Source organism: Orcinus orca, chromosome 9 (genome assembly GCF_937001465.1).
Source record: "Orcinus orca chromosome 9, mOrcOrc1.1, whole genome shotgun sequence".
Taxonomy (NCBI): Eukaryota; Metazoa; Chordata; class Mammalia; order Artiodactyla; family Delphinidae; genus Orcinus; species Orcinus orca.
This window is the reverse complement of record NC_064567.1, coordinates 7,432,206-7,453,371: the sequence shown is the minus strand read 5'-3', so window position 1 is coordinate 7,453,371 and position 21,166 is coordinate 7,432,206. Positions and strand designations below refer to the sequence as shown.

At 42.0% G+C, this 21,166-nt stretch overlaps 1 protein-coding gene across 2 annotated transcripts in view; it reads left to right on the top strand.

Moving 5' to 3' along the window:
- The window catches only part of CNTNAP2 (contactin associated protein 2), a 2,019,732-nt gene extending 2,006,907 nt beyond the window's left edge, over window positions 1–12,825 (top strand). For both annotated transcript variants that reach the window (XM_049714704.1, XM_049714703.1), the window contains exons 24-25: window positions 3,370–3,450; window positions 8,478–12,825. In XM_049714704.1, the coding sequence (XP_049570661.1) occupies window positions 3,370–3,450; window positions 8,478–8,677 (281 nt within the window). In that variant the 3' untranslated portion in view covers window positions 8,678–12,825. The remainder of the gene's footprint in view (window positions 1–3,369; window positions 3,451–8,477) is intronic.
- The last annotated feature ends 8,341 nt before the right edge of the window (window positions 12,826–21,166 follow it).

Below are 21,166 nucleotides of genomic sequence, written 5' to 3'. Positions count from 1 at the left end.
GTCCCTGCTGGCGGGAGGCGGGGAGGAGAGCTGATCTGTGGCTGATGGGGCAAAGGAAACATGGTCTGTCCACGTAAAGGGGATGACCAGACAAACAGGATGTGTGCAAGGGAAACAAGCAGGAACACGCTTCCAGGAGACACTAGATCAGAGCTGGAATAGCAGCACACTTTAGCGTTATCATGTAGTGTGTCAAGTGAGAAAAAACATGCACAACCAAAAAGTTGAGAATTATGTTTTATGCAGTGGACATACTGAGGACTTAAGCCCGGGAGACAGACTCTCAAATAGCTCTGAGGGACAGCTCCGAAGAGGTTAGGGAGGGGCCTGGATATATGGGAGTTTTTGCAACCAAAACAAGTAGTTGGTACATCAAAGGATTAATATTCATTAAAGAAAAACCAGACATCTCAAGTTAATGAAGTTAGCAATTTTTTATGTATGGGAAAATTCCAGAGTCTGGCCTCACGGAGATCATTTCTTTGATAGGCACCTTAACTATCTAGGGCCAGTATCCTGTTTGCTCCATCCTGAATCTCCTCAGGGTGCACTGTGGGGGTGGGCGTGGCTGATGGCTCGATGGCAGCAACATCCTTTGACAGGTGACATTCTTTGTCCACAGTGTCATTTGGGTCCCAGAAGAAAAGTGTATTGAATACAGTCTTTGCCTATTCGACACAAATCTGGTCCTGAGACTTAATATCTAAAGTCTATTTTGGAACTCCCCTGGTGGCACAGTGGTTAAGATCCACCTGCCAGTGCAGGGGACACGGGTTCGAGCCCTGGTCCGGGAAGATCCCACATGCCGCAGAGCAGCTAAGCCCATGTGCCACACTACTGAGCCTGTGCTCTAGAGCCCATGAGCCACAACTACTGAGGTCGTGTGCCACAACTACTGAAGCCCGCACACCTAGAGCCTGTGCTCCGCGACAAGAGAAGTCACCGCAACAAGAAGCCCACGCACCGCAACGAAGAGTAGCCCAAAGAGAAGAAGGGCGAACCAGGTGTCCTGACAGAGAGTGCCGTGTGGATGAGCAAAGACACGTCCCCCTCAAGCATCAGGAATCCGTGTGCCTAGAATGTTGAGTTGGAAAAGTGGTTCCATGAGGAAAGAGGCAGGAGAGAAATTCGTCTCAAGGGAAGCCTTCCTCCCCATGTCAAGGAGTTCAGATTTTATAACAGAGGCTATCCTGGGGTATTTTTCATGTTCTTTTCTAGCTCTTACTATTCTCCTCGGGTCATCTCAGGTCACATCCATACCTTCCACTAATGTTTGTATCAATAACTTCAAGAGAACCAGAGAGAGGATGTCAGTCTCTAGGCATCTGTGTTTCTCTGCAGTTCTGTGGCCAAGGACACAAAGCTCTCTTTGGAGCGGGAACTCTGCTGTGTCCCACCATCCATGTTACCTGAAGCAGAAGAGCAAAGAGTTTTGTTGTGTCATGAATACCAAACAGAATAATGACAAAATTGCCACTGTAATTTTTTTGTTACCAAATATATTTTGCAGATTTATATTATTGATGTTTAAGGGTCAGGAGATTTCTGTGTTTATCCAAAGGAGATGAGAGATATGACCCACTCACCCGAATGTCTAGTCGTTATCGCCATACATCCTCTAGGCACCTCAGATTCAATGTGTCCAAACAAAACAAGTCTGTCTCCCCGATCCCCGAAGAAAAGGCTCTTCCTCCCATAGGCCCTACGTAAGCTAAACCGTCTGAAAGCTGGCATTTCCTCACCAGCTTACCTGTCTGTGTCTTCCTAGCCCTTGAAAGGCAGCACAGGGATGATTATTGACTTTGGAATTAACCCTACCTGGGTGTTAATCCCAACTAGGCCACTTACAAGCTCCGAAGCTTTTGACTTTTTAGAAGGATGTAGACCAAATAGAGTCCAGAGAAAGGTAAATACAATGTCAAAAGACCTAGAAACTGCGCCCCAGAGGCGCAGTGAAGGTGCAAGCCTTTATCCTTGGAAAACAGCTCTCAGTCTTTGAAGGGGGGTTGACGTCAGGGAATTATGTGTATTGATAACCAAATCTTACTGTGTCCTATGAGTGTGTGAGTTACAACATGGAAGCTGCCCCACAATTTCAGGCAGTTCACTATAAACAGGGTCATAACTAAAACCACATGCATGCTTCAGATTAGTATTTTGACTATATAAACCAAACTCTTCAATGAGGCATGGGAAGTTCTCATTAATAACAGTTTTCATCTTTTTTATTGTTTACTGTATATCCCCAGCACTTAGAATAGCACCTGACATGTGGTAGGCATTCTGCAAAGGCTTGTTGAAATAGGGAGAGAAACAGAAAATTTATTAGGCAGTTAATATTCTTCTCAACACTTATAAGATATTATCCTCTTACAAATTCCTGAAGTGTACAATGTTTTACTAGAGCCATGTAAAATATTCATTTAAAGAAATGATTACTTTTTAAAACAAAAACACTAATTTGAAAAGATACATGCACCCCAATATTTATGGCAGCATTATTTACAATAGCCCAGATATGGAAGCAACCTAACTGTCCATCAACAGATGAATGGATTAAGAAGATGTGGTACCTATATATACAATGGACTACTACTCAGCCGTAAAAAGGAATGAAATTTTGCCATTTACAGCATGGATGGACTTGGAGGGCATTATGCTCAGTGAAATAAGTCAGAGAAAGACAAGTACTGCATGACCTCACTCACATGTGGGATCTAAAACCACAACAAACTACTGACTACAACAAAAACGAAGCAGACGCACAGATATAGAGAACAAACCAGTGGTTACGAGTGGGGAGAGGGAGGGGGAGGGGGGCAAGATAGGGGTAGGGGGCCAAGAGGTAATGGAGTATAACCTTTAAGAATTGTGAATCACTATATTGTACACCTATAACTTATATAATATTGTACATCAGCTGTACTTCAATTTTAAAAAATATTTTTTAATGATTACTTTTTAAACTAATGCTGTAAGCTGTAAAAGGCTCATTGGCGAGTATATCCAGTGCCACCAGTTCTGAAAGGGATAAAAGTGGGTTGGAAGCAGATTTCAGCCAAACTTAAGGAAAAGTATTCTAATACATAAACTTGTCTGTCAGTGGAACCAAAGCAAGCCAGCTCAGGTAGTTCTAAGATTTGTTAATACTCCTCCCAAAGAGGTACGCTGTTCATCTGGGACTTGTACAAAGGCAAACAGCAGACACTGAAGGGGCTGTGATTCTTGTGGGAAACAACAGCAGAATGGGTTTAGATGAAATGGAGATCTCATTTGGGAAAACAGGCTGTTGAAGGGTTGTATGAAAAACTAGGTATCAAATTATCTGGGATAATTGATATATATGTCTTTTCATTTCTTCCTCTACAGCCAGTGCTGATTTTCCATATAACCCAGGACAAGGCCAAGCTATAAGAAATGGAGTCAACAGAAACTCGGCCATCATCGGAGGTAGGTGCCTTACAGGACAGGCTTTCCTGTAACTTCTCATCTGTGGGGAGTAGTCACTTTCAATAAAACCGTAGTCTAGGGGAAAAGGGGTTATCTGGATTTGTACTTTATTCATTTCACCGTTTAAATATGACTGAAGGTTGAGAAGTACACATTGTGGAGAAAGTGTGGTCAATGTAACCTGGCTACTTTTTATGCTGACTTATAAAAAAAAAAAAAAAAAACAGTAGTAGGGAGCTAGCCAGCATCAGAATATGCAAGCAGGCAGTCATGGCAACAGCCAGAGCATTTCTTTATGCCCTCCAGTCTTTTCCACTCTCATCCCCTTGCATCCCAAATGGTCCATAATAGCTTACTACAAAATCAGGAAGGACTCTGCCAGTCTGGTTTCAGTTATCTTAATAAAAATTATCAGAAAATTAATAAGCAGGGACTTCCCTGGTGGTCCAGTGGGTAAGACTCCGTGCTCCCAATGCAGGTGGCAGGGGTTCGATCCCTGGTTGGGGAACTAGATCCCGCGTGCATGCTGTAACTAAGAGTTCACATGCCGCAACTAAAAGTCCGCATGCCGCAGCTAAGAAGTCCACATGCTGCAACTAAGACCCGGTGTAGCCAAAATAAATAAATAAATATTTTTTTAAAAAGAAAATTAATAAGCCAGAGTATCTAAAATATTCCAGTCTTTTCTTCTCACCAGAATACCTGCAGAATAATTCGACTCTCCTAGTATAGTTCCTCGTGTTTGGATCAGTATCAATAACCCTGTCGCCTGTTGCCTTCTTTTCTCCCTGCTTCTTCTGCCTTATTTCATAAAAATGTTTCCTGCCTCTCTAAGTATGGCTAATATCATAAGCTTATCAAGGGTTTTAAACCCAGCCAATCAACTCAGCTCATTCAGTAGGTTTATTTTCCACAGGAAGAAAGTAAACACCTATATGTATATATGTGACTGTGAAATTAGAATACATTCAAAATGGTGCTCAAAGCACATTGTTCAAAGTTCTGGTATAATCCTTATCCTCATTGTTTTTGCTTTTTTAAGACCAACTTTACTGAAGTATAATGTGCACTTATTTAAGTGTAGCACGTCAGTGACTTTTGACAGACACATACGCCCATAACCACAGCTACAGTCAAGACAGAACATTTCCATCCACTGAAAGTTCTCTTGTGCCCCCTTTGTAATTCATCCTTCCCTCTTCCCCACTTGCTTTTGTCACATAGATTACTTTTGCGTCTTTTAGGGTTTCATATGAATGGAGTCACATAGTATGTAATCTGTTGTACCTTCTGTCACTCAACATAACGTTTTTGTTTTTTTAATTAATTTATTTATTTTTGGCTGCATTGGGTCTTCATTGCTGCGTGTGGGCTTTCTCTAGCTGTGGCGAGCGGGGACCATTCTTCATTGTGGTGCACGGGCTTCTCATTGCGGTGGCTTCTGTTGTGGAGCTCAGGCTCTAGGCGCGCGGGCTTCAGTAGTTGTGGCACACGGGCTAGTTGCTCCGCGGCATGTGGGATCTTCCCGGGCCAGGGCTCAAACCCGTGTCTCCTGCATTGGCAGGCGGATTCTTAACCACTGCACCACCAGGGAAGTCCTGACATAACATTTTTGAGATCTATCCACATTGCTGTATGTACCAGTGGTCTGTTAATTTTTATTGCCAAGTTGTATTCCATTGTATGAAGGTATTATAATTTGTTTTATCTACTCACCTGTTGACAGGTGTTTGGTTTGTTTCCAGATTTGGGCTATTTTGAAGATAAAGCTGCTATGAATATTCTTGTCCAAGTCTTGTGTGAACAAAAGTTTTTGTTTCTCTTTGGTAATCCCTAGGAGTGCAATTGCTGGATTATAGAAAGAAGATATTTAACTTTATAAGAAATTCCCATATAGTTTTCCAAAATGGTTGAACCATTTTACACTCCCATAAGCAATATTTGAGAGATCAAGTTGCTTCACAATCTTACCAACACTTGGTATTGTCATTCTTTTTCATTGTACCCATCTAGTAGATGCGTAATGGTAACTCATTGTGGTTTTAATGTGTAGTTATCTGATGACTAGTAATGTCAAGCATCTTCTCATGTGCTTATTGCCACTTGCAAATCTTTTGTGAAGTGTCTGTTTAAATCTTTCCCATCTTTTTTTTTCTTTTTTTTTTTACATCTTTATTGGAGTATAATTGCTTTACAATGGTGTGTTAGTTTCTGCTTTATAACAAAGTGAATCAGTTATACATATACATATGTTCCCATATCTCTTCCCTCTTGCGTCTCCCTCCCTCCCACCCTCCCTATCCCACCCCTCTAGGTGGTCACAAAGCACCGAGCTGATCTCCCTGTGCTATGAGGCTGCTTCCCACTAGCTGTCTACCTTACGTTTGGTAGTGTATATATGTCTATGCCTCTCTCTCGCTTTGTCACGGCTTACCCTTCCCCCTCCCCATGTCCTCAAGTCCATTCTCTAGTAGGTCTGTGTCTTTATTCCTGTCTTACCCCTAGGTTCTTCATGATATATTTTTTTTCTTCAATTCCATATATACTTGTTAGCATACGGTATTTATCTTTCTCTTTCTGACTTACTTCACTCTGTATGACAGACTCTAGGTCTATCCACCTCATTACAAATAGCTCAATTTCGTTTCTTTTTATCCCATCTTTTAATTAGACTTTTTTGACTTCCTGCTATTGAGTTGTAAGAGTTCTTCTTACATTCTGGATACAACTCCTTTCTCAGACATATGTATTGTGAACATTTTCTCCTAGTCTGTGACTTGCCTTTTCATTTTCTTAGTGGTATTTTTTTGAAAAGCAGGAGATTTTAATTTTGATAAAGTCCAATTTTTCTAACCTTTTTATAGTTTGTGATTATTTCAATTCTTTCTAAAAAATCTGCCTACCCCAAGGTTGTGAAGATCTTCTCCTATGTTTTCTCCTAGAAGTTTTTTAGTTTTCATTTTTATTTTTCAGTCTATAATCACTTTGAGTTCACACCTATATATATTATGAGTTAAAAGTCAAAGTTATTATTTGCCAAATGAATATCTAGTTATTCCAAGATCGCTTCTTGAAAAGTCTCTATTTTTTTCCAATTTAATTTCCATGGCACTTTTGTCAAAAGTCAGTTGGCTGCATATGTGTGTGTCTTTTTTCCGGGTTTTCTATTCCGTTTTGTTGATCTATGTCTTTCTTTGGCCAATACCATGCTTATTTTATTGTTGTATCTTTATAGTAAGTCTTGAAATAAGCAGTGTAACTGCTACAATCATTTCTTTTTTTTTTTTCAAAATCATTTTTACTCTTCTGAGTCCTTTGCACTGCCATATAAAATTCAGAAGCAGCTTATACATTTCTACCAAAAAAAAGTTCACTCTGATTTTCATTAGGATTGCATTAGATCTATAAATGAACATCTTAACAATATTGACCTTGAAGTATGGTATATTCATCCATTTATTCAGGTTTCCTTTAGTTTCTCTCAGCAAGGTTTTATGATTTTCAGTGTACAGTCTAGAACATCTGTGTTCAATTTGTTCTGTTATAAATGGCATTATTTTATTACTTTCATTTCCAAGTGTTTCTTGCTAATATGTAAAAAATACAAATTTCACTTTGCTAAATTTATTGTTAGTTCTAACAACCTTTTTCTGTATATTCCTTAGAATTTTCTTCATAGACAATCCCATCACCTGAGAATAGTGTTCTTACTTCTTCCCAATCTGTACACTTTTTTATTTCTTTTTCTTGCTTTATTGCACTGTCTAGGGCTTTCAGTACAATCATGGATAAAGGTGTTGAGACCTGACAGTCTTGCCTTAGGGGGAATATGTTTAATCTTTCACTGTTAAATACAATATTAGCTGTAGATTTCTCAGAGATGCCCTTTATCGGGTTGAAAAGTGTCTTTCTCTTGATAGTTTCCTGACAGGCTTCATGATGAATGGGTATTGAAGTTTGTCGTATGCTTTTGTGCATCTGTTAAGATGATCATATGGTTTTTCTCCTTTATTTGTTTAATGTGGTAAATTATACTGCTTAATTTTTTAATATTAAATCAATCTTACATTCCTAGAATTAACACCACTTTGTCATAATATATTATTTTCTACCTACTGCTGGGTTCGATGCTAAAATTTTATTAAGAAGGTATATGGCTCCATCATTTTCTTTTCCTATAATGTGTTTGTCTGGTTTTAGTGTCAGTATAATGCTGGCCTCATAAAATGAGTTGAGTGGTATATCCTTCTCCTCTATTTCCAAACATATGTGTAGGATTGGTATTGCTTCCTTAGATCAAGTTTGTTAATAGTGTTTTTGAGGTCTTCTAAATTCTTACTGATTTTCTGTTTAATTGTTCTATCATTACTAAGAGAAGAATGTTGAAATCTCCAAATATAATTGTGATTTGGTCTAAATCTCCTTTCAGTTCTGTTAGTTTTTGTTGTTGCTGTTGACTGAAAAAAAATGCACAGCCTAGATGTTGAGAATTATGTCTTATTCAGTGGACAAAACTGAGGACTTAAGCTCAGGACACAGCATCTCAGATAACTCTGAGGGGCTGCTTCAAAGAGACAGGGGGGAGCCAGGATACAGAGGAGTTTTTGCAACAAAGACCAGGTAGTCGGAACATCAAAAGATTACTATTCATTAAAGAAAAACAGACATCTCAAGTTAAGGAATTTAGCGCTTTTCCATTTATGGGGAGATGCAAGAGTCTGGGCTCACTGAAATCATTCCTTTGACAGGCACCTCAGCTCTCTGAGGCCAGTATCCTGCACTTTCTCACCCTGAGTTCCCTCAGGGCTCCCCACCTGGGGCAGCTCTAGTGGCTGACTGCTGCAACATCCTTTGTTTACTGGTATGGCAGGCAGCGTTGTTAGCCCACATTGTTGTTGTCGTTTTGGGGTTCTGTGTCTCGAATGGGAGAGGGCGGCACTTGAGGGAACGATGGTGAAGCAGGGGAAAAGTGTTGGCGTGATATACAGGATTTGGTTAACCTCTAGTCCCTCTGCTGTCTCCACCAGGGGTCATTGCCGTGGTAATCTTCACCATCCTCTGCACCTTGGTCTTCCTTATCCGGTACATGTTCCGTCACAAGGGCACCTACCACACCAACGAGGCCAAGGGAGCAGAGTCGGCAGAGAGTGCGGACGCCGCCATCATGAGCAACGACCCCAACTTCACAGAGACCATTGACGAAAGCAAAAAGGAATGGCTCATTTGAGGGGCGGCTCTTTGGTGATGGGATGAGGGCAGGGGGAGTGACTGGGGAGGAGGGCAAGGGACAGAAGCACCCTACTTCGTACTCCTGAGCACATCCTACAAATATTAGCACAAGTTGGGGGAGGCAAGCGACAGAAAACTCCTGAGACTGACGGCCACAAGAAATACTTTCTGATATTTCTTTATAGCTGAGTTTCCCCTTCTGTATCAAAACAAAATAATACAAAAAATGCTTTTAGAGTTTAAGCAGTGGTTGAAACTTGTAGGTACTACCTGTCTTATTTTGTGTGTGTTTAGAGGTGTTCTAAAAACCCATGGTAACAGGGCAAGCTTCCTACATTTTTCAGAGCCCTTAGAATGGGGATATTTTTTCTTGAGAAAAGCTGATGCGCAGTATACATGACTTCCAGCGTTTTCTTCCTTTTACATAGAGTCAGCCTCTAACGGGCTACTGTAGTAACTAGTTCGTGTTCACGTAATATTTCTTTCGGTGTCCTGTGAATTGGAAAAGGAGAGATGGGGCAGAGAGAACCTATGATTTGACAGTTCTCAAAGAGACCTCAGTCTGTGCAGCTCTCTGAGAGTTCCCACCAGAAACAGCTGGAGGAAGAGGGGGTGTGGCCCCTCTTGTGTGACAACGTGATCAGTACAACCGAGAGCAGCTCTCAGAACCGAGGAAGCAGTTTCCTGTTGGGATCGTTGGTTTTATATTTCATCAGAGTCTGCAAGATAATACTGTTCCACGTCTGCAGTCTTAGCCCCATCCAGTGTCTGTAACTATCAGCTACGATACCTGGTGACCAGCTGTTACAAAAAAATTTTCCCTCTGCTTTACCTACAACATATTGGGTTAGCTTGTATGTGTGTGTAAGCACCTCAGTGGGGAATTAGAGCCAGATGTTAAGACTTGTCTGCTCTGTTTCTTTTATAGTTGGTAGCAAGAGTATGGATACTTCCTAGTAAATGCATAAATTATGTTGGTCTTCTTATTTTGCTTTAAATCTCTAGTCTTTAAGCCCCGGTACAAGATCCTAGCAGACAGTGTCCTCTGAATGGATGAACCAAAATAAAGCCAAGTTGTGACTGGTAGTTTTGTTATTGCTGTTACTCTGGAATCATGTGGAAAACGCTGCCGTATTTTAACTCATCTACTTCCATGTATTGTTCCATCCTAAACAGACACGCTGCCATGATTCAGGGGCCTTCTTTGGCAGATCCATTTGAATCTCAGGTTCATCACAACCTGGTAACTGATGATTGCCTCTCAGAGAATGGACATGTCTGGTTAAGCAGACCTCAGTTTAATCAGGAACCTTCATCAACTAATTCCAGCAAGTAACTATTTATTTAAAAATAATCGACTGTGTGTGTAGGCAGGTGGGACAATGCTCCTACTGGAGGATCCAAAAAATAATTTCATTTATTTATTTTAAAAGAAGGTGACACAAAAGTCATTTCTAGAATGACTACCATTTATGAACCTTATAGTTCAGGCTGTTATACTTAATAAGTACCTCAAAAATTTTTTTTAGACTCCAGCATTTTGAGGAATTAAATAGCCCTTTTTTCTTTCTCCCCCTGGAAGGAGGTGAGATGAGGGTAAAAAGGTACTGATGTTACTGTTCTGTTGGCCTGCCTGGAGAAAATGGAAATTCTAGCTCATTGGGGTTATATATTCAGGGTACTCGGGATGCCTGACTTATTGGAGGACCTCAGTTTCTTGAGTGATGGAAAATGTTATCCAGAGCTGCACATGGCACCAGTGCCTGACAAAAGGAGACAGTGGACCAGTTAATTCACATTCAAGTGAAGGTCATAAAACAAAAGAGAATCCTAGCGCCCTTTTACAGTTGCTGACCTCGGGCACTGTCATAACCACCCTTTATTTAAAAAGGTCTTGATCATCCTTCCATAAAATGCATTTACCATGAAAAGCATTTATTAATGACCAAATATTAGAACAACATAACATTTACAAATGACATATTGAAAATAAAGGTTATTTATTTGACCAAGATGACTACCATTAAGGGATTCATTTATATATTTTCAAAATGAAAGAGCAAATTTTAAACATTATGTCTTAAAATGTTTCTGATTTCTTAATACCTGTTTGATAGGTATTACTTTTGCACTTAACAAATAGCACCAGGTGGAAATTTATTATTTATTGCATTTACCATGAGAGCTTTATTCTTTATACATTGTCTGAGCACTTTCCCTTTCTTTCCAAAATGATTAAGAAATTAAAACAGTCAAACATAGCCCCTTATACTGAAATGTTCTCACCCTTTCTCTTCTCTGTCTTCTTTTCTTTTTCCTGCCATAAAAAGTGAAAAATAAAACCTAACACTTCTCCCCAGATTTTCAAACCTAGGGCACCGGGGTGACCGCGGGGACCCGTGTTTCTCCCACCTCAGCATCATTTGAGATTTACAGACGCATGACACGGCCTCTGCCCTGAAGGCGGTTACAGCCCAGGCAACGGACAGGACACAGAAAAAGTGGATGAGGTATTAGTAATGAAGTAAAGGGCCGAATACGTGCTGGACATCTTCTCTTTGGGACTGCAGTCTTCACCCAAGTTCCTAAAGTTATTTGTGAAGGCCACATACAGTACCTTCTTAAATGCTAAATAATTTTGTTTTATGTGCAGAAAAGAAGACAGCTCTTTTTTCCAGCTCCCCAGGCAGCCATGACATTATGACCCAAGCTCAGGGCCCAGTCCTGCTTTGTCAGTCATATCCTGCAAAAGCCTGGTGTCTTATAACCCGATACCTTACCAATCAAGCACAAAGAGGCTAGTGGTAGTCCCTTTAAATAATAAAAGAATCAGAACAAAAACAAAAAGTTTTCTTTAAATAAGAGGTGGTTTTCAAGTTGCAGGAGAAGCTGACAGTTGATTTCGGGTTGTTTGTGCAGGAAACATCCTCCGTGTATACAGCAAGCATCTCTGTTTTGAGTTGCTAGGATTGGGGTCTTCAAATGAATGCAAAATCAGTCCCCATCTGCGCTCTCAATGTACTCCCTTGAGCCCAAGGATGCTAGCTCAGGAGGTAAGAGGTTATATTCTTAAGTTCTTCTCTGGCCCTTCATAGTATATAAGACAACATTTCCCTTGTGGCTTTCAAACATCTGCTCAAAAAAGAAAAGAAAAAAAAAACTTGTGAGAGAGAGACCTGTTGTGTGAGAGATTTTATTGAGGATCTGGGGATAAGAGTTTGAGAGCCTTTATTGGAAAATTTCCTGTTGCTCCGTGTTTGACAAATCAGCATCCTTTACTAAGAGGAGCAGGATTTCAGAGGCACAGGAAAGAGAGTTGGCGTGAGCCCGAGAGTGGATCTTAACGTTGTCGTTGAACATCTGTGGGGCAGCCACCAGATGGCACTGAGAGCTGGGCACAAAGACACAGACCATAGAAAGCTCCAAAGGAAGAGCTAACAGCTACCGTTAGGAAAATGCAGTGTCAGTGTAGTGTCGGGATGAAACTATCAGTTCCTTCTATAACAGGATCTGTACTTTTCTGTTCTTCCACACGTTCTTTTTCGCCCTGTCCTTTCTCTTTTGGTGTAAACGTTTTCATGGTCCCTTGATGTCTCACACCTCCAAACTAATGATTAGCACCTGATTGGAACCTCTTAATACTTTTTTTTTCCTTTTCACCATCCTGCCAAGCAGTTTTCAAAAAGAAAGGCAACAATTAGTAAATTGAAATCCGATGAGCCAGCCAAAAATAGGTCTAAATTGCTAGTCCCACCTCATCCTGAAATAGATGAGAAACCAATAGTGTTTCTAAGTGATCTGGGCTAAAACACGATAGGTGCCGTTTCTAAAATGATGTTTTGGTGAGAGGTGATCCCTAGAGCTGACCCTTTCTCTCTCCCTGACGTGCTCTGTAACCTTGGCCCGCTCGCTGAACGTCTGTTCCTTTTCGCCCCATGTGTAAGGCAGAGCTGTTTTATCCACTTCCTGAGACCATGGTGCGGTGCCGTGGATTCTTGGCTGTGGACGCTTTGAAAGCCAAATATAAAGGCCAAAGTCAGTGGACCTACGGGAAGACTTAGTTTCCAGCTCGTGGTTGTAAGTCACATCCAAAGAAACCACGCATCCATGTCCAGGAGTGTAGAGACGTGAAGCATTGCTGTACAATTACTAGATTATAAGTCAGGTAGACTGCCAGGGAGCTAATCCGTCAACACTGGGAGATGCAACACAGCCAAAGGCCAGAGAAATCAAAACGCCACATGTATAAAACCCTAAGTTCCCACCTGGGTGTGACTTGTCGCTTACACACGCCCCAGTATGATTATAAATAAGACAACATTGAAAAGCAAATGTGACTGTTTCACGTAGCCCCATGGCCCTGTGCCTACACTACACACACCCTGCATGATGATGTTGGAAACTTTAAATTTATTTCACAGCAGTATTTTTTGGATACAAGTGGTTCGTGAAACTCATTATCCGTGAAACAGGGAAACCGTGTTGAAAAGTTGGTTATCTCCCATGGAGCAAAGACTAGCAAAAGGTAATAAAGATACCTGGGCACACGGGTATTAATACCCAGCAGGCACTTACGAGTTTATTTTCCAGATGAAAATGTGCTTTAAGAGCAGGTCTACTTAGAGGGGCTGCACCACTTTCCGAGTCTCAATTTTTTTTCAGCAACTGCTGGACCCTGAGATGGTCATGGAAACGTGGAGACGCCTCCCATCTGGTAGGCCAAGAAACAGGTCTCAGTGTCACTGATTCTACTTTTTGTCTTGTCAGGTTTCTTTTTGTTTGTTTGTTTTTTCAGTGAGCATGGTGAACTGCAGAGGTTAGGGTTGTGAAAAGCTGGGCTGATATTCTTTCTGTAAAGTCAGTTAGGCTTCCATCCCTGTGAAATAACACGAAATTCTGCTCTCTGAAAGCAACAGCATGTAAACTAGAATGAAAGAAGGAAATCATGTATGTATGCCTACTATTCTTTGTGAATGTCTTTCATTTAACTAAACTTATATTAGAAACTGGATTGATAAATAAAAAAGTCCAAAATAGTTTTAATTATCCTAAAAGCGATTCTTTGTGTTTTGTTCCACCTGATTCTCTTAGAAGCTATTTTCAACCTTCAGCAAAGAAAGTTTCAGGCACTGAAGTACACATCTCTTTGGAATATAATCTTTCCAAAAGCTGTGGCGAACTGGTCGCTCCGCAAAGACAGGTCTCGTATGGATGTGCCCATCGTTAACCTCCATTTGCCGCAAGCTCCTCCCTGCACCCCATTTTTCTTTAAGTGGCTTAATGGATATTGGCTTCAGGTTTTGGATTAGTTTACACACAGCTTGGTAAATTATGGTTGGAGCTCCATGATGTCCAGAGTATATTCTGAGCCCAATTTGGGATGAGGGAGTAACGCTGGGTAATGGACAAATAGATCCAGGCCAGTGAACTAGGTAACAGGAATTTACAACGTGTCTGGAGATGCAGATCTTTCTGAATGCACTCCTGTGCATTAAGGGCTGCAGTTCTTAGTTCTTAGTCCCATTTTCTAGTCTTCAGTTACCGTTGGGAAGCCATTTCCTGCTAATCAACTTTCAGTGAAGCATTGAAATGTACTCCAAATAAGTGTGAATTCCAGTGAAAAGCCCAACCTCTCTGTGCTTCAGCGATTCCCAAAGCCAATCAATAGAAATAACTCTGAAGTCTGTTTAGAAGACGTTGTGCCCTGAGGTTCTTTGTCGGGATTCTGCTTTGCAAGTGTGATCCAACAGGTGTGGGGAGAATGTCACAAAGTCCCCCGAGAAAAGAAAATCAGCGCTTGTAAAAGTTCATAACAAACGAATTTTCAAAGGATGAGCCGGCCAGTTCAGGAGTTACCGTCTGCAGCGAAAGCATCTGAGCACCACGTGCTTCCTCCCTTTCCCAGTCTCCCTGCCGTCAGCCATGTGGACACCAAGATCAGTAAGCTCCAGGAAGACAGCGATTTGATTCTGCAGAAGCAGCATCTTTTCAATGAATGGGGAGTAGAGAAGCAGAGAAGGGGTCGGAGGGAGAACAGCGGGGGGAGAGGTACCTTGAAGAAAACATCCAATTTTACTCTTTGTTGGTGATGACATGGCTGGATGGACTTACCAGCCAGAAGACAGAAAAGAGGAAACAATTGTGTTATTATTTTTTGAAAAAGAGTTTCTGTCCTCCCCAAAGAACCTATGTTTGAAAGCTAACTCTTGAGAGCAAGTATTATGAGAGTCATCATTAACATATGCACATCTTGCCCTGGTCACTCTGAAGTCCATGAGTTCAGAGAAACCTGGGCTAAATAATCCCTTCCATGGAAGATTCCTTTCTACCAGCAACCGTTCCCCTCCCACAAACACGCCAACACGCCTGCAAAGGACCGCAGCTCAAAGCAGTTTGCCAGGAAGAGAATGCAAGGTTGGTTTTCGGGGGTTTTTTCCCCCTGCATTTGCATTATCATTCCATTCGTCTTAATTCATCCTCTGGGTACAGGGTGAGTGAAACCTCTTGGCACAGATAAATAAACACGTATGCGAAGTCTTCACCAAAGGAATGAAGCCGACATTTTTTTAAGTCCCTGGAACCAAAGCATGAGAAAGTTAGTCATTTCTTCTAAATATAGAAATCCAAGTTATAAAATGTAAATTCAGATGTGGCAGAGATGAAAAAGGCCAAGATGATGAAAATGAACTTATTTTGTTGGAAAGTTGGAAGATGAAATTCTTAGGTCTAGGAAGGCAATAGCTAAAATGGAACATAAGGGCAAGCTTCTAAGTCGTGAAAGATATAAAAAGGCTAAATAAGAGCTTACTCCCTAAGATCTAGTACAGCAGGACTAGGTGGAAACTTTGAAGCCAGGAGTGAACTCTTGAAGGGTTTGTAGTAGCCAGGAGTTGTCAGCGTCTGAAGTATCTGTCAAGTCGTTATTTAGAACAAGGTGGAACACACTCAGAATGCTGTATAGCCGTGGGAAGTCACCAACTAGATACATACACAGCAATCTTAAAATCATATATCTTAAAAATATAGTACAGAGTGAAAAGGTAAGAAACAAAATTAGATTCATAAAGCAATGGAATTTATTAACATTAAAAACATACAGAGCAACAAAACATTTGCAAGGATCCATGAATAATTAAGGATATGCATATGTACTTAACATCCTTCTATAAAATATATGTTACATGCGAAGCAAAATATGATAGTCGTTACCTGTGGAATGGTAATGAAGGAAATGGGAGTGAGGATGGGGTGAAAATAAATAAAACATGAGACACCTTGCATGGATGAATGATGATAAAAAACCTTATTCTGTAGATTATCATCGGCTTGACTCTCAGCCCCGTGGAGCCTGGGTGGGGAGAGAGAGGGGCCGGGAGGGCAAGCATCCCGTCGCAGGGCAGCACAGTTAAATCTCGACTGCAAAGGGCTGACCCATGAGTGGACGTCAGGAAACATAACCGCTAATTCAATCAATCGATAAATATTAGTGGATGAACAAAGGCAATGAGAAAGGGGAGCGACAGCAGAGCATTTCTGTTCTTTTAAATGCAATTACTTTCCTTGTATTGCGGAACTGAAGGAAACTCAGGGATAAAGGGTCTGCCCTCCGGTTCTGCAGATGAACAGACACCAACCGCTTTGCAAGGACGTGAATGGAAGATGCCGCCTCGCTGCCCCGCGTGCGCTTTCCGAGAAGGCGCCCAACCTGGACCTACCTGCGGATGACTCCTCCCCCAGCCTGACTTCTCCTTCTTGGACAGAATAAGGTCTGTACTCGTGTCGAGCGGAACCAGAACAGCACTTCTGCTGGTCAAGTGCTAGTTCTGAAGCTGGGCCAATGGGCAGGTGTCCCTATTCTGTACTCACTGTAAAGAAAACATTCCTGGTTAAATCCCAGATCTTGCTAGAAGCACACCCGGGGCTTTGTCAAAAATACAGCAAGATTCTATAATATATTTCTGGGTGATCATGTTATAACTCCTCTAAATTAAATTTACAGAGTCCATTCGCTTTGATTCCAAGCAGTAACCATGGTGTTCCCTTTAAATCATTACAAGTGCAGGAGATATATTGAGTACTGCCAGGCATGTCATTACAAATCTCAGCTTAAGCACTGCAGGAGTGAACTCTAAAGTTTAATTGGTGTCCCCGGCTGGTGTTATAAAATACAAGTCCGGGACACGTGGGAAAGAAAAATGACGTAATATGAATCATCTTAACATGAAACCAGCAAATAGAGTAAAGCAGATATTAGCTGAATTGATTCTGAATCAGAATGACTTGCCTTGACACTTGTACTGTATTATGTGATTGATTTGGGGGGAAATATTTATTCTTCTCAAGAAGACAGCTGTTTTCAGGGACAATTGAGGAGAAGGAACAAATAGCAGACATTGGCTCGTTTGACAAGATTACTTGGAAGTATATGGATTGCTGCGCTGGCCGCGTCCAGACATAATCACTAGCAGAAGCTCCATGGGACGAGTCCCCTTAACAAAACCAACTGTGGTCTATGACGTCAGCTCTGCAAAGGTGGGGCGGGGAGTCACAGGGACATCACAGCTACACTTTGGGGCCACTGCCCTCACATATTAGTTCAAACTTTTAAAAATTTAGTCTTATTTCCTGTTTTTACCACCTTTAGGGTAACCATTTTGATTCATGCCCTTGGGAGAGGGCATTTGCCAAGGGCTCAGGTCTTCAAGCCCTGCCCTCGACTGGGTTGCATCAGAGTCCCACAGAGAAGCTTTAGCCTGACCGTTGTGGTCCTGTGCCTTCTCTCCGCCTCCCTCCTTCATCCGCATGAACCATAACGTCAGGGCCCAGGGGAGGTCCCCACCATGTGTCCCAGCCTCACGCACGTGAGCGCTCACTCTTCCTTGAATACTGATCCGGGGCCAGGACTAGCCCTGCATCTACTACAGAGGATATCACTTGGAAAGGAATTTCCAAGAACTACTCCCCACACGGCCATCGGACGTCGCAGTGTACAGCCCTCAGTTAAGTGATAGCTGTGTAACTGTAAATCTGGATGATTAAATGCGTAGAAAGGTCCCTGGTTATAGCATAGCAGCTTCATACCTGACACGACACAGTGTGCCATGCATATGTACATTTCGCCCTTGTTTTCTGGGTAGAAAGCTATCAAGCAGAATAGGAAAAGACAATGGATTTCTGATGGGGTTGAAGCAGTAAGCGTCACATGGTGGGTGTGAATTCCCCTGGGGAACGGCCCCACCCTGAGAAGAGAAAGGCTGTGGGAGACTCTATGGCGTCAGACTAAATTGCATCTAGGTGGGACCACCACTCCTCTCACCCTAGAATGGGGGACCCAACATTTCGGGTCAAAACATCTATTCTAACTGCACTCAGGTCATTAGTACACAAGGGTGACCACATGCACGGTGGATTAAACACAGCCCACGAGACAAAAAAGGGGCTTTTGGAGAGACGGATGCTGGCCTAGGCCCTGTGGGACAAGCTGAACTCACTTTTAATGAGGAGTAGCAGTCAGTGGAAAAAAATATATTCACTAGAATAAGCAGATTCAAGGGAATTCTCTTCCAGGAGGCAGGCAGGTGATGAAGGTTAGCATGAAAGATAAGGAAGCTTTGGTGAAGTGGGTGGGCTAAACTCAGCAAATAACGTGCGATACTGTGAGATCCCAGTGCTGGGAAAGGACTTGTTCCCCAGCGAGGTCTCTTGACTGTTTTACTTCCAACAGAGGATGAAGTAACCATGGGGCAATGACCCTCCACTCTAGACGCTGAGAATCAAGGGCACATCCATGGGACTCCTGTGGACCTCCAGACCCACAGAAACCCTCTGGTAATTTACATCAATGCACTGTGACTGCCCTCTCCCCAGGAACAGATCAGAATAAGATGTATTCTTCAGCACAGTTAGCAGGGATCAGAACTGTTCTGAACACCGCCCACGTCCTCACCAGAGGAGGGAGGTGGGCCCTGCTACATACCAGCACACAGTGGAAACCAGTCTGAGTACAAGCCTGCGAGCTGAGACAGGGTGTCTGGCTGTGTCCCCAGCTGACCTGGAACCCGGAAATAACTGAACCCTGGCCTGTCATCATGATGCCTCTCTAATAATATCTGACAAATGGGTGTGTTAGGTTCCTACAGCTGCCTCAACAAATTACTACAAACCTGGATGTCTTTAAACAACAGGAATGTATTCTCTCACAGTTCTGAAGGCGAGAAGTTTGAAGTGTTGGCAGGGCCACGCCCTCTCTCTAAAGGCTCTAGGGAAGAACCTGCCTTCCTGTTCAAGCTTCTGGTGGTCCCAGGCTGTCCTTGACTTGCCCCTGCATCTCTCTAATCTCTGCCTGGCTGGTCTTCACGTGGCCCTCTTCTCTGACCGTGTCTCCTCTCTTCTTATGAGGACATCGGTCGTATTGGATGGGGACCTCTCTACGCCAGTATGACGTCACCTTACCTAATTCATGCACAATGACCCTATTTCCAAATCAGGTCATGTTCACAGGTACCAGGAGTTAGAACTTCAATATATCTCTCTAGGGGACACAATTCAGCCCATAGCAATGCACAAGGGCCAGTTCTGTTGGGAAGGCATAGCAAACACCCCTGTATTCGTTCTGTCATGAAGTTGAATTGTGCCATGACCATAATATGCGTGATCTGGTATGACACTGGCGTTGTTGCTGAGATTCAACTACCTTAGGTAGATAAGTTTTATGATAATACTAATAATGGTAATCAAATATATTGGGAGCCTGAGTTAAAACCTCCTTGGGATGCAATACTGATGGAGAATTACTGACCTGAGGAAGAACTGGATTTTGCGAGCCATCAGCTAATTTCTATGCTCAATAGTTCTGCACAGTTTATCATAAGGTACAATTAGCTGTAGGTGAAGGGAGAAATTGAGGAATCAAATTAATACAGAATTATAAAAATGTGTGTAATGGCTTTATAGAATGGACTAGTTGTTTATTTAAATCTTTTCCTACACCACAGTGGCTTCTCCAAATATTAGGCGTATTCATACGGATGCTGTTGCTGTGTCTGTTATATAAACACTCTACTAAATGTAGATGCTTGGACAAACATGGTCATTTTTGGAAAAGGGCTAGGGGCTGGCCTGTGCAGGGAAGAATTAACCTTGACCAAAGATAGGTTTGGTCCTTTGTGTTGAGTTCTTGGGAGGTAACTTCGAAGCTCTTGGAATATCCTGACTGATGAGTGCCTTTCTTGACCTGCGAGCCTTGGGCCAGATAGTCTGTTCTAAGAATGAGATTCATGGGTGGGGGCTTTGGGTCACTTGGTATCGGCTTGAGCTTTGAAGGAGCTAGAGACTAAGGTCAGCCATAGGGGTGGTCAGGCATGTCTGTGTGACCAGCCCCAGTAAAAACTCTAGACACCAAAGCTCAGGTGAACCTCCCTGATTGGCAATATTCCATATTTAATATCACACATTGTGGCTGGGAGAAATATGCACTGTTCTCCCAGCTCCACTGGGAGGGGACAGCTCGAAGCTTTCAGCAGGTCTCCACTGAACACTGTGCTATGAGCCCTTTCCCATTACTGATTTCAATCTATGTCCTTCCCCTGTTTTAAACTGTAACCATGAGTATAACAGCTTTGCTGAGTTCTGTGAGTCCTTCTAGTGAATTATTGAACCTGAGGTTGGTCTTGGGAGCCTCCCCAAATCAAATCATACATACTCCTTCTCAACCAGTGTTTTTTCACTTAACAATAGAACAGTTATATTTCACTTTACTAAATGAGTTCCATCATTTTAATGGCTGCATGATATTCCAGTATATGGCTATAGCCGAACTTACTATCTGTTTTACTATTTTACTTTACCTCTGTTATTGGACATTTAGATAGTAGATCTGAATTTTTCCCTATGAAAATATTGCTGCAAAGAACACACATAAATAGATTCTTCTGTTTATCCATCATTCCTTTATGATAAATTCCTAGAGGTGGGATTCTCCATCAGCTGGAGAATTCATTCACATTGCCAGAGGGGTCCTGCCAAAGATTTTACCAAATTACACTCCTAACACTCTCATCAGCTCCAAGCATCAGCATTTTTCCATTGCCAAATTAAGAGATGGAAAGTATTATCTGAATATTAATCTAATTTGATTTAATTTGCATTTTATTGACTGCTCACAGGGTGAATAGCTTTTCAGATTTTTTTATTAGTCCTTTGAGAACTCTCTGTGGAATATGATCATTTATGAGGCTCTTGATAATTTTTTTTTCAGTTTGCACTGATTCACACTCCATAAGCAGTCTTTGGGGATGCCTGATTTCAGAAACGGTACGTATCAGTGTGAGGTGCACTCACAAGGGATGATCCAGCAGGAAGGACGCTTGGGCTGGGTACGTTTGAATAGTAGGGCATTTTCATCAGGGAAACACACATGCGATGAGAGTGGGATGTGTTTTAGAATAAAGCATCTGGTGGAGGCAGGGGGCAGTTAGCTGGGACTGAA